General features: G+C 41.5%; 1 protein-coding gene across 1 annotated transcript; it reads right to left on the reverse strand.

The window, feature by feature from the left end:
• Nucleotides 1-722: 722 nt before the first annotated feature.
• GPX7 (glutathione peroxidase 7) lies at nt 723-12729 on the reverse strand. Its single transcript, XM_073642633.1, has 3 exons — nt 12414-12729; nt 3026-3287; nt 723-1294 (listed from the first exon to the last, which is right to left on the reverse strand). Exons 1-3 carry the CDS (start codon nt 12543-12545, stop codon nt 1131-1133), a joined length of 558 nt encoding a protein of 185 aa, XP_073498734.1. The 5' UTR covers nt 12546-12729; the 3' UTR covers nt 723-1130.
• Nucleotides 12730-13344: the final 615 nt, after the last annotated feature.

Genomic DNA, 13344 nt, shown 5'->3' on the forward strand with positions numbered 1-13344 from the left:
TTTACACTAAATGACAAGTACAGTAACCAACACTGTCACTGTACTTCTTATATATGCAACTGACATGTCTCTATCTATCTTATCTATGTGTGATGTTCTATTCTTTCTGTTGTAAATTGTCGGGTACCGGTGTATGCCGCTGCTGAATTGCCGGCTTTTCATGTAATACATTCTACATTATTCTTAGTTGTTTTCCTTCATGTAGAATTAACCTACAAGGAAAGAAAGGGTTTATTTTTATTCCGATATTTGTGTCCCATTGACTTGCATTGGATTCCGGTATCGGAATCGGCGATATCCGATACTTTTTGGGTGTCGGTCCGATCCAATCCGATCCGATATTTCCCGATATCGGAAGGTATCGTTCAACACTATTAATTACATAGGAATCACAGTTTTCTAATCTTACTGCATATGAACAGTTTGCACGTGATTTTTTTTAGAGTCAGAAAACCTATTTAAGGTATGTGCACATGTTGAGTATTAGCAACCGATTTTTCTTCAACAACAAAAAAAACATAATTATCAGCACATTTTAAGGATTGGAGTGAAAACTGCAAGATTTCAAGAATTAAAAAAAAAAGGAACATATAAATTTAAAGAAAACACAGTCTATCCATTAGGTCGTTCTCTGACTATAGATTCCCTATCTAACTAGATTTAAGTAAAAAAAAAAAGTCAAATTATAACTAATCAACAGAAAATAATATCTGAGCACGGGAGACATTTTAATGTATTTTATTGAAAAAGGTTCTTATGGGCATTTCTTTTGCAATGATCATAAAAAAAATTCTAAAAATGTTAGTAAAAAAAGGGAGAAGGTAGAAAATTAATTATTGTAGAAATATCCAGCAAAGTGTCATTATTCCTTATTGCAGCATCTTGGGAAATCTTGGAGTCATGGTCTGTGCGTCTGAACGTCTTATTATGAGGGATGGTGACATCTGATGGGAATTACTCATGTGTATGTGTAGGTTTCTATGTCATCAGTACCACTCTTACCTATTTATTCCAACGGTGAAAATATCCTTTATGCAGATGTTCTGACTGGTCGACATTAGCTTACTATGTTCAATAAAATCCCTGCCCCGTTCCCTGAGCTGCCATGTTCTGGTCATTGATATTGGTTATCACAACTCTTCTTTTTTCTTCAAAATCAGTTTCCTCACCAGCTCCATAACATGAGGCTTCACCTCTTCTACTGAGACAAAAGGACCCCATGCGTTCACTACATTTCCATCGGGTCCTACAAGAAATTTCCAGAAGTTCCAGTCCGGCTCTTGACCAAAGGATTCTAACAAGTAGGAAAAAAGTTACAAAGATAAACATAAAAATGAGGATAACATGCAAAAAAAAAACTAGATACAATACGTTGTAATTTTTTAATAGGCAGCAATTTTGTCAATGGGCCGAAGAAACATTTACAGCTACACCCAAAGAATTCTGAAAAAAAATGTCTTATTCCCAACAAATCCACATTCTTATTAATATGTAAATGAGCTGTTAAGATCTATGGGCCGGACATAGATCTCCCTGAAAATCTGCCTCTAGAGCTCATTTTAAATTAAAAGTATGAGACATGTAATGACTGACAGTCTGCTCTCCTGATCTACATGTCTCACACTGGTAACGCCCCCTTTCATTTATAATAAGCTCTAGAGCAGATTTTCAGGGAGATCTTTGTCCGGCCCATAGATCTTAACAGCTAATATATACATTAAGAAAAACGTTGATTTCTCTGGAATAAATACATTGTATTGCAAATATCAAGATATCGTTTTATTCTGCTTCCTATGTTCTACATGCCCATATAGACGGCTTAGGGGGGATGATCCTACTGACAGATTCCCTTTAAATAAATAATGGATGACACCAATTTTGCCATATTGGACTTTTGAGGGATGGAGTCCCTGATGTTTACCCTCTGCTCACCCTAAAAGAAAAATACATCAGAAAAAAAAAGAACTTTCCATTTTCTTGTGTTTTTATGCATCGAGCTATTACCATTGGGGGTACAGACAACGTTTAGATCACTTTGTTTTGCATTTTTGAAGGGGACTAAAAAACATCTATCCTGGCAGTTCGATATTTTCCTGTCTCTCAGTGTTCATTGCATTGGAAAAATATTTGTATATTTTATTTGTTTGGGCAAATATGCACTCAGCAATACCAAATAAGTAATTTATTTTTAATTTTTTTACAAGTCGCTCTTTTTTGTTTGGAGAAAATGTATATACGTTTTAAGAAAATATTTTTTTTAATAATTTTTCAATTTTTATTAAGGTCGTTTCCTTAGGGGAGTTGAACTGGTGATCGTTTGATACTCTAGGATTTCAGAATGTTGTGAAATAGATAATGTCCTATGAAGCACCGCCATTGGGCTGGGCTTCATAGTTTTTTACCAAGGCAGGCACAAAGGCCTTCAGAAGCCTCCTGGCTGCCATATGCAACCGATCAGCGCCCCGTCACTGTGTCGTGCAGGGTGCCCTTGGCAATCAAAAGTGATGACTACCATCTTTAAGACTTTTAAATGCCACTGTCATGTTTCACAGTAGCATTTAAGAGATTAAACTGATGTGATTGGAGCTAGCTCCAAGTGCAGCAGTTACTGTCGGGTGCCGGCAACGGAACACAGCCGGCACCTGCATTGTATACAGTGGGCTCATATCCTGACAGTGATAGCGCACGGCCGCTGTACATATACATTTCACAGTAAAACATGGGGTCTAAGGGGTAAAGTTTCTCTTTCTGGAGAGTGACAAGCCAAGCCTGGCATGCCAGAGTGAGGAGACTTATAAGCCATGCTGGGAAGTTAAATATGCAAATTGTCTCTTCAGAGAGGAATAGGATTAGAACTCTGGCGCCACCTATTGGAAGCAGCGATCCTAAAACAGTAAAACATGGATATTTGTAATGTCCGACCCGTCATAAGAATGGGGATCTATGGGAGTGATGGACATATCCGAGTACATTTCTGACACCATCAGTAGATACAACCTTTGCAGTCATGAGACCCTTTCCTCACCTGTCAGATATTTATAGGCAGCGTTGGCTCCGATACCAGTCACCGCAATCTTGCTGAACATGGGGAAGGTAACGCTGTAATTCTTTTTGATAAAAGAGTCAATCTCACGTTCGCTATTTGGCTCCTGGTGCCCAAACTGGTTACAGGGGAAGCCCAAAACGTTGAAGTGGTAAGGTCCCAGGTCCCGCTGGAGCTTCTGCAACGCCTTGTAGTGGCCATCGGTGAAGCCACATTGACTGGCCACATTCACAACCAATGTCACCTAGAAAGAGAGAGCAAGGAAATAGTGCAGTGATCGTATATAATATCATCACAGCATGTGTATAGTGGGAATGATGACGACTCGTCATCTAATAAGCCGCATGTTGCAATATACAGCTGAAGATGTTACCACGGGTGGAACTATGATCTAAGACCCCCAACCGATCATCAGAATGAAAGCGATGCCATGCTTCAGTGCACAACGCGCCCTTTGGCTTCACCCAGAGATTTCCCTGATCGCACTGATGTTAATGGGAGCGCTGGCAGCTTCGCTCGCAGATACAGAAATCTTGATTGGAAGCCAAAGGGGCAGAAAGCTTGATGCATCATGGCAACCCATACAAAATAAAAAGTTCTGCAACTTTCTACCATACTTTTAATTCCCTAGCATTTTAAAGACATCTGCTTACTTGTATTCAGTCTACTGTAGACCAGAAGTGGGAGATTAATTTTCCAGAGAAGCCACATAAGAGACGGTGACTGTCGTGGAGGCTGAACAAATACGCTGAAATTAATTCTGCTCAATATTAATATAACTATTATTATTATTATTTTATATTAATATTAATTGTATCAGGTAATATTGAGCAGACTTTAGTACCCCCTATATACAGTATGATCCCATATACAGCCCCCTATATACATTATGAGCCCCCACACAGCCCCCTATATACAGTATGAGCCCCCACATAGGCCACTTATACAGTAGGAGCCCCCACATAGCCTCTATATATACAGTATGATCCGCCACATAGCGCCCTATGCACAGTATTAGCCCACACATAGCCTTCATATATACAGTATGATCCTCCACATAGCCCCCTATACACAGTATTAACACCCACATAGCTTACTTATATACAGTATGAGCCACTGTATAGCTCTTATATGTACAGCATGAGCCCTCACATGGCCCCCCTATACACGGTATGAGCCCCACATAGCCCCCTATATACAATATGAGCCCTCACATAGCCCACTTATATACAGAAGTCCTCACTTATATACAGTATGAGCCCTTACATAGCCTCACTATATACAGTATGAACCACCACCTAGCCCCCCTATATAAGGTATGAGCCCCCACATAGCCCACTTATATACAGCATGAACATCCACATAGCCTCTTATATACAGTATGAGCCCTCACATAGTCTTCTATATATAGTAAGAGCCCTCTCATAGCCTCCTATATACAGTATGAGCTCACACATAACCCACTTATATACAGCATGAACCCCTACATAGCCACATATATACAGTATGAGCCCCCACATAGCCTCTCTATATACAGTATGAGTCCACACATAGCTCCCTATATACAGTATGAGCCCCACATAGCTGCCTATATACAGTATGAGCCCCCACATAGCCCCCTATATATAGTATGAGCTCCCACATAGCTGCCTACTGTAACGGGTCTGGGAGGCGGAACCTCTGAGCAACTCTACAAGGGGGCGGTCCTTGTGAGGAAGCGGGTGGCTCCCAGGGAAGACGGGCAGGTAGTCACGGCAAGTGTCAGGGACAGTCTCTGGGTAGAAGGGCAGGTAGTCACGCCAAGTGACAGGGACAGTCTCTGGGTAGAAGGGCAGGTAGTCACAGCAAGTGACAGGGACAGTCTCTGGGTAGACTAGCAGACAGGTAGCAGGTGGACGCTCCCAGGTGAGTGGGCAAGAGTCTCTGGACGGGCAGGTGGTCACAGCAAGTGACGGCAGAGTCTCCAGGTAGGCTAGCAAGCAGGTAGCAGGTGAGCGCTCCCAGGTGAGCGGGCAAGAGTCTCTGGACAGGCAGGTGGTCACGGCAAGTGACGGCAGAGCCTCCAGGTAGGCTAGCAGGCAGGTAGCAGGTGAGCGCTCCCAGGTGAGTGGGCAAGAGTCTCTGGACTGGCAGGTGGTCACGGCAAGTGACGGCAGAGCCTCCAGGTAGGCTAGCAGGCAGGTAGCAGGTGAGCGCTCCCAGGTGAGCGGGCAGGCTGGTCCATAGACAGACTGACAGGTGTCGGAAGGCAGACCGTCGGACCGCAGGCTTGCAAGCAGGTAAGCGAATATCAGGCAGGTATCAAGCAGGAATCTGGCAGGTGACTGGCAGGTAACTGGCAACGGGACCTGAGGGCTGAAGCAGAGTGAAGGCTTTGCAACAACATTGCTCGGGCACCTCCATTTTGGAGGAGGTGCCTTATATATGGTGAGGTCCTCCGGCCATTGGCCGGGGACTCCTTAGGACGCGCCCTAAGCACAGTGGCCGGGAAGCAGCGCGCGCTGCCAGCAGAGCGGGAGGAGGACGCCGGGCACGGAGCGGAGAGGTGAGGGGAACAGCGTCCCTGCCTAGCAGGAGGCAGGGACGCCGACGCTACACCTATATACAGTATGAGCCCCCACATAGCAGCCTATATACAGTGAGTCCCCACATAGCTGTCTATATACAGTATGAGCCCCCACATAGCTCCCTATATACAGTATGAGCCCCCACATAGCTGCCTATATACAGTATGAGCTCCCACATAACCCACTTATATACAGCATGAACCCCCACATAGCCACATATATACAGTATGAGCCCCCACATAGCCTCTCTATATACAGTATGAGTCCACACATAGCTCCCTATATACAGCATGAGCCCTGACATAGCCTCCAATATACAGTATGAGCCCCCACATAGCCCCCTATATATAGTATGAGCCCACACACAGCCTCTTAAATACAGTATGAGCCCCCACATAGCTGCCTATATACAGTGAGCCCCCACATAGCTGCCTATATACATTATGAACCCCCACATAGCCTTCTATATACAGTATGAGCCCCCACATAGCTGCCTATATACAGTATGAGTCCCCACATAGCCACCTATATACAGTATGAGTCCCCACCTAGCCTTCTATATACAGTATGAGCCTCCACATAGCCTTCTATATACAGTATGAGCCCCACATAGCCTCCAAAATACAGACACACATTCACACATATATTAACTCAGGCCAAAACACTTTAAGCAAACTATTACAACATGAGATATATAGATCTGGAGGTAGCTCACAGAAAATTGCTAAAACTTGATGCAATTAATATAAATTCTCAGCTGTGACAAGTACTAGTCTTGAACAGGATTTTGGGCCTCTGGCTATAAACAAGCATGTTCCCTTATGCTGACAGCAAACGAAGCTGTTGAAAATACGAGAGAAATTAAATGCAAAGAATATACTGTATCAACCTTGCAGAACTTTTCATTATATGATCCTATATACTTTGCGGTGGCGCTCGGGTTAGTGCATGGCCCCCTCTCTCGCTCTCACTCAAACCACGGGGCAGAATCATTCGGCTTATGTATGTGTTTGCATACATAAGCACTGTTCACATATGGGCCGAATGGGCCAAGGGTTGGACTGCAACACCTGCACCCCCTATAGTTAAACCCCTCAAACTGCAAGTCTATTGGGGTGCCAAAAATCTATTGATTGCCAGGAGTAAGATTAGGAGAGGATAAGGAGAGTCCCATGCTACATAAACCATTAGCCATCACAGTAATCATTCTCTAGATCTGTTTTTATACATATAAACATCCTGCTATACGAATGTCTCCATCGATTATCTCATGAACTTATGACTGAGATCACCAGGGATCCAGCTGCTGGGATCTCTACCAATCCTTAGGCTGACATCCCACATACTGCTGCACATGGCCATCACCATGCCCATCAATGAGTATACGAGTCTGCAGGAACACTGAAGACTTACCTGTTAACTCGTGCGCTCTGAACCCCTACAGGAGGGCATGGCTGTGTTACTACACCTTTTACTGCAGTGTGTGAACGCAGCCTTATAATACTAACTTTACTTTCAAAGTCTCATTAATTGTTAGGCCAGGATTAAATGGACAATATGGAATATGGACTGCAATCCCAGGACTGCCAAGGGGTGTCCTGACCCAAAATTACTTACTCATACATGCCTACAAGGCTGTAAGATCAGGTCAGAAAACTTGTGGCCAATCTGTACATGGACTGTGAAATACGGCCCTTCACGGGTGTGTGTTTTTTCAGCGTCTTTCATGAATACAACTCCATGGTTTATGGGGCTGTTCACATGTCCATGCTTTTTTGTGGACCGTGTGTCTGAAAAAGAAAGACGGACTAATGTACCAAAAGAGAAATGGATTGGTACATCAATAGATAAAGCTTCCTTGTATTTCATCTGTTTAAAAACAGGACATCCGAGATTAATATTCATAGTGATTCTGACGCGTTTCTGGAATTGTTGCCCTTAGTCGTAGAATTCTAAGACTAATGCCTGAAACGCGTCAGAATCGCTATAAATATTAATCTCAGATGTCCCGTTTTTAAATAGATGAAAAAAAAGGAGGCTTTATTCATTGATGTACCAATCCATTTTTTTGGGGGGGTACAGTATATACTGTTTGTCAGCAGTATGGATTGATGGACACACAGATTGGAGCAGCTGCAAACGCGCGGTGAGACTTTTCAGTTTACTTTCATTATGGATTTTAAAGATGGACTAATGTCTGTTTTTGATCTGAGTCGCAGATCAACTTATTTTTTAATGTTCAATGGGCAGGAGAAGACCGGAAACATATTTAATTGTTACTCGTATGAGAAAAGCAGATGCCGCACAGATGATAAAAAGGAGACCAAAAATGGATGCAAATTCGGTCCAGCAGACTGATGAAATCGTTCTATCTTCTTTTCATGTACCATGCTTTACATAGGGCTGCTGGGACCATAACCCACTTATTATTAGGATTGGGGGGGGGGTCATCAGTTTTTGTTTTTATTTATTTTATTTATTTTATTCACTTATATAGCGCCATTAATTTCAAAGCGCTCTACAGACATTATCGACACTGTCCCCATTGGGGCTCACAATCTAGATTCCTACTCCGTATGTCTTTGGAGTGTGGGAGGAAACCGGAGAACCCGGAGGAGACCCACACAAACAAGGGGAGAACATACAAACTCCTTGCAGTTGTTTACCTTGGTGGGATTTGAAACAAGGACCCCAGCGCTGCAAGGCTGCAGTGCTAACCACTGAGCCACCATACAGTGCTAACCACTGAGCCACAATACAGTACTAACCACTGAGCCACCGTGCTGCCCTATGCTTCTATTGAGTATAATGGGCGAGTCTGATCCAAAAAACAGATCAGACGAGTGCATGCTGCAATGCTGTCCGTGTGAAAACAGTCACGTGAACTGCACCACTATCGTGCATTGGTCCATCGCTATCCGTTTTGCACATTGATCAATCATACGCTTGTCTGAACACAATAAATTAAAATAAATAAATAAAAAATATGACTAAAAAACATTTATAACTAAATGATATTTTGCATGATGGCACAGAAACATATATACAATAGTCTGGTTACAATGTTTCAGTGCCAGCGGCTAGCCCTTTTATTAGACTACATGCCACGTCTGCAGCCCCCTTGTAAGGAGCTAATAAGGGGAGGGAGGAAGGCTTCATTCCATTGCGAGTTAACCCCTGTGCGCCCAGACAAGAGCAGACAAGCTTCCTCTGTGCCCGCCATGCAATGTCTGACTGTTCTCTAGAAACCTTTGTAGCCAGGAAGATAGAATATCTTAGTTTATTGGTGTTAGTTGACATGATTGTGTGATCGGTTACATGTAAAGAGCCAGGAATGTCTATAGGGCGGAATACACACAGCTGGTTAGTAGGAAATAGCGAGATGTCACATTTACGTGTAGTAAAATAACCCCAGAGTGATTAAGACAGAAGCACACAAAACAGTAATTCTATTTAGTTGTTAGAAAGTTCTATGTAATATTCTATACAGGACAGACATGATGTCTGGTTCCGTTCAATACAATAGATGCTGCAGATGGAAAGTTCTACTAAGTTCTAGGAAAGTTTTAAGAAGGAAATAAGGTTCTGTGTGCAGATAAGATTCATTGTATGGAGGTCTGCTGCAGAATAAAGAGGGTCTATGAATACAGGTCTACAAGTATACGGACCGGCCAGGGGTCTCCTGACCCAAACTCAACAGGACCATATATGCCTATGTTAACCTTGCGTTCGGGTCAAGAGACACCTGGCCCACCTGGAAGTTGGGGTCTGTACACAGACCATAAAACACAAAGGTGTGAAGTTGGATTCATTGTAGGAAAGTTTTATGCAGCAGATAAAAAGTGTAGGAAAGTTGTATGCAGAATGTAGATATTCTATGCATACAGACATATTGGAAGGTTCTTCTATGCAGTAAATGATATGTGAGCATATTATAGGGCTTAGTGTTGTACATGGAAAGTTCTGGTGAAAGGAAAGTTCTAAGCAGATAGCGATTTTATGCATACAGATCTGTTACAAAGTTCTAGTTAATAATAAAGTTCTAGTCAGCAGACGCTGAATCCGGATTCTAGCTTGTTACAAGGAATGTTCTATGTAGCTGTTAGAGGATTTATTCACGTAGATATAATGCAAATTACTATTTATCGGAAAGTTCTAAGGACTTGCTGATTTAGACTTCTGTTTTTTACTTTTGCATAAAAAATAGTTTTCATTAGTTTACAATGGAATATCTGCTTTTCTCATATGCCCCCAAAAAAATTCTATGCTTCTCCTTACCATAAAACAGTAAAAAAAAACAGACGACACACTGACGCCCTATCCATTTTGTTTCACGGATCTATTGAGTTTGATCCACAAATCGGATCAAAAATGGACAAATCTCAGTTGTTGTTTTTTTCCATTTTTGCAGAAAAAAAATGGAATGTGAGCAGTCCCATAGACTGTAATGGGTAGGTGTTCTATCCGTGAAAATCGCAAGAACACATACAGGGAAAATGGACGTGTGAATGAGGACTAAGTAGTAGATGTTCTGTGCAGATTTCAGCTGGACATACACATTAAACTTATGTCGGCCGAAGCCACCGATATCGAGGGGTTCAGCTGATGCTCTAATGTGCATGGGAGCGCCGGCCAAATGATGGTCGGGAGAGATGTCAATCATGCATGTTCAATTTCTGACTGCCGATCAAATTGTTCTCCCTCAGATAAGTCATGGCTTTCCAAAAAAGTTCTATGCTGCAGTCAGATGTTCCATGTGTATAGATCTATTACCTGCTTCTAGCGGTAGGAAAGTTCTATGCACTATACTGTAAGTTACATAAGGCTGTAGTACCTTACAGAAATGTCCTAGGCCACTATTAGAGGTTCTATGCAGGTAATATATCAGTTCTGTAGAGAACATGTAAAGTTACATTAGGTTCTAGCACCTTACAGAAATGTCCTAAGCCACTATTAGAGGTTCTATGTAGGTGATATATAAGTTCTGTAGAGAACATGTAAAGTTACATTAGGTTCTAGCACGTTACAGAAATGTTCTAGGCTGTTATTAGAGGTTCTATGTAGGTGATATATCAGTTCTGTAGAGAACATGTACAGTTACATTAGGTTCTAGCACGTTACAGAAATGTTCTAGGCTGTTATTAGAGGTTCTATGCAGGTGATATATCAGTTCTGTAGAGAACATGTAAAGTTACATTAGGTTCTAGCACGTTACAGAAATGTTCTAGGCTGTTATTAGAGGTTCTATGCAGGTAATATATCAGTTCTGTAGAGTACATGTAAAGTTACATTAGGTTCTAGCACGTTACAGAAATGTTCTAGGCTGTTATTAGAGGTTCTATGTAGGTGATATATCAATTCTGTAGAGAACATGTACAGTTACATAGGGTTCTAGCACGTTACAGAAATGTTCTAGGCTGTTATTAGAGGTTCTATGCAGGTGATATATCAGTTCTGTAGAGTACATGTAAAGTTGCATTAGGTTCTAGCACGTTACAGAAATGTTCTAGGCTGTTATTAGAGGTTCTATGCAGGTAATATATCAGTTCTGTAGAGAACATGTAAAGTTACATTAGGTTCTAGCACCTTACAGAAATGTTCTAGGCTGTTATTAGAGGTTCTATGCAGGTAATATATCAGTTCTGTAGAGAACATGTAAAGTTACATTAGGTTCTAGCACCTTACAGAAATGTCCTAAGCCACTATTAGAGGTTCTATGTAGGTGATATATAAGTTCTGTAGAGAACATGTAAAGTTACATTAGGTTCTAGCACGTTACAGAAATGTTCTAGGCTGTTATTAGAGGTTCTATGTAGGTGATATATCAGTTCTGTAGAGAACATGTACAGTTACATTAGGTTCTAGCACGTTACAGAAATGTTCTAGGCTGTTATTAGAGGTTCTATGCAGGTGATATATCAGTTCTGTAGAGAACATGTAAAGTTACATTAGGTTCTAGCACGTTACAGAAATGTTCTAGGCTGTTATTAGAGGTTCTATGCAGGTAATATATCAGTTCTGTAGAGTACATGTAAAGTTACATTAGGTTCTAGCACGTTACAGAAATGTTCTAGGCTGTTATTAGAGGTTCTATGTAGGTGATATATCAATTCTGTAGAGAACATGTACAGTTACATAGGGTTCTAGCACGTTACAGAAATGTTCTAGGCTGTTATTAGAGGTTCTATGCAGGTGATATATCAGTTCTGTAGAGTACATGTAAAGTTGCATTAGGTTCTAGCACGTTACAGAAATGTTCTAGGCTGTTATTAGAGGTTCTATGCAGGTAATATATCAGTTCTGTAGAGAACATGTAAAGTTACATTAGGTTCTAGCACCTTACAGAAATGTTCTAGGCTGTTAGAGGTTCTATGTAGGTGATATATCAGCTCTGTAGAGTACATGTAAAGTTACATTAGGTTCTAGAATGTTACAGAAATGTTCTAGGCTGTTATTAGAGGTTCTATGCAGGTAATATATCAGTTCTGTAGAGAACATGTAAAGTTACATTAGGTTCTAGCACCTTACAGAAATGTTCTAGGCTGTTAGAGGTTCTATGTAGGTGATATATCAGCTCTGTAGAGTACATGTAAAGTTACATTAGGTTCTAGAATGTTACAGAAATGTTCTAGGCTGTTATTAGAGGTTCTATGCAGGTAATATATCAGTTCTGTAGAGAACATGTAAAGTTACATCTAGGTTTTAGCTTGGCGCAGGAAAGTTTTCAGTGTGCAGATAGGTAATGGAAGTTCTAAATCCAGGAAAGTTCTGTGCTGTAGATGTATCAGTTAGATGTCACTCACCGATCCCCTGTATTTCTCCAGAGACACCAGTTTGCCCCTGATGTTGATCACTTTGAAGGTATAGAAGTCCCTGTTCTTCTGCAGGGAGGGTGCCAGGAAGAGCAGTAGGAGCAGCAGCACATAGGAGTACATGGTACTCAGAGACAGTCAGTGCAATCACTGCTGCCAGCTACACAGGAACTGGGGAGGAATTCTGGGATTAACTCTTTGTGAGCAGCTGGACAGCAACAGTAATGCACACATAGGAGACCCCCGGATGCAGACATCACCACTCCTCCAAATATCAGGAATAGGAGGAGTGTGCTAGTACCTAAGTAGGCTGCAGAAACTACACAGTCCTAAGCCCAGGCTGGTGTGATGGCGCCCCCTGTCCTGCAGTACTGATTTTCCATAAATATGGGGACATGCTGCTTATTTTAGGCAATTCATGTAGAAATGATGGTTTCACATTAAACTAAATTGTACTTATTAATTAATTTAAAAAAATAACTTTTAATAAATATATTTAAAATGCCATGATACAAAAAACAACAAACCACATTATCAGTTCACAAAAATTTAAATGAAGGGGAAGTGCCTTACCCTATTACGGCACTAACTGATCCTACCTTGCTGCGGAGGATGGCAGCCTAGAACCCGCGCAATGGCGCCCCCGCTCACCGACGACTCGCCCTCCTCACCCTATATCACCCTATAGTGACAAACAAATACTAAAACAGGGTTCAAAAAGTGCAAAGTGCAAATATGAGGTAGAGAGAAAAAAAGTCAGCAGCTCAAATTAATTCAAAATAGCGGCAGATATAGTATAATAGCAGCAACAAAAAATATTGGTTAAGCTTATACTTCAAGTCTCATAATGGTAGGAACAAATATATATATATATATCAGCAGCTCACATACAGTAGATTCAATATAGCAGCAAATATGGTAT

This window comes from Phyllobates terribilis, unplaced genomic scaffold, assembly GCF_046119375.1.
Source record: "Phyllobates terribilis strain yellow unplaced genomic scaffold, ASM4611937v1 Scaffold_8__6_contigs__length_399053987, whole genome shotgun sequence".
NCBI classification, from domain to species: Eukaryota; Metazoa; Chordata; class Amphibia; order Anura; family Dendrobatidae; genus Phyllobates; species Phyllobates terribilis.

Coding starts and splice junctions, on each gene's coding strand:
- GPX7 (XM_073642633.1), bottom strand. CDS start 12,545: ATGTACTCCTATGTGCTGCTGCTCCTACTGCTCTTCCTGGCACCCTCC. Junction 3,288..12,413: donor TGGAGAAATACAGGGGATCG/GTGAGTGACATC, acceptor CTCTCTTTCTAG/GTGACATTGGTTGTGAATGT. Junction 1,295..3,025: donor TGCCTATAAATATCTGACAG/GTGAGGAAAGGG, acceptor CCTACTTGTTAG/AATCCTTTGGTCAAGAGCCG.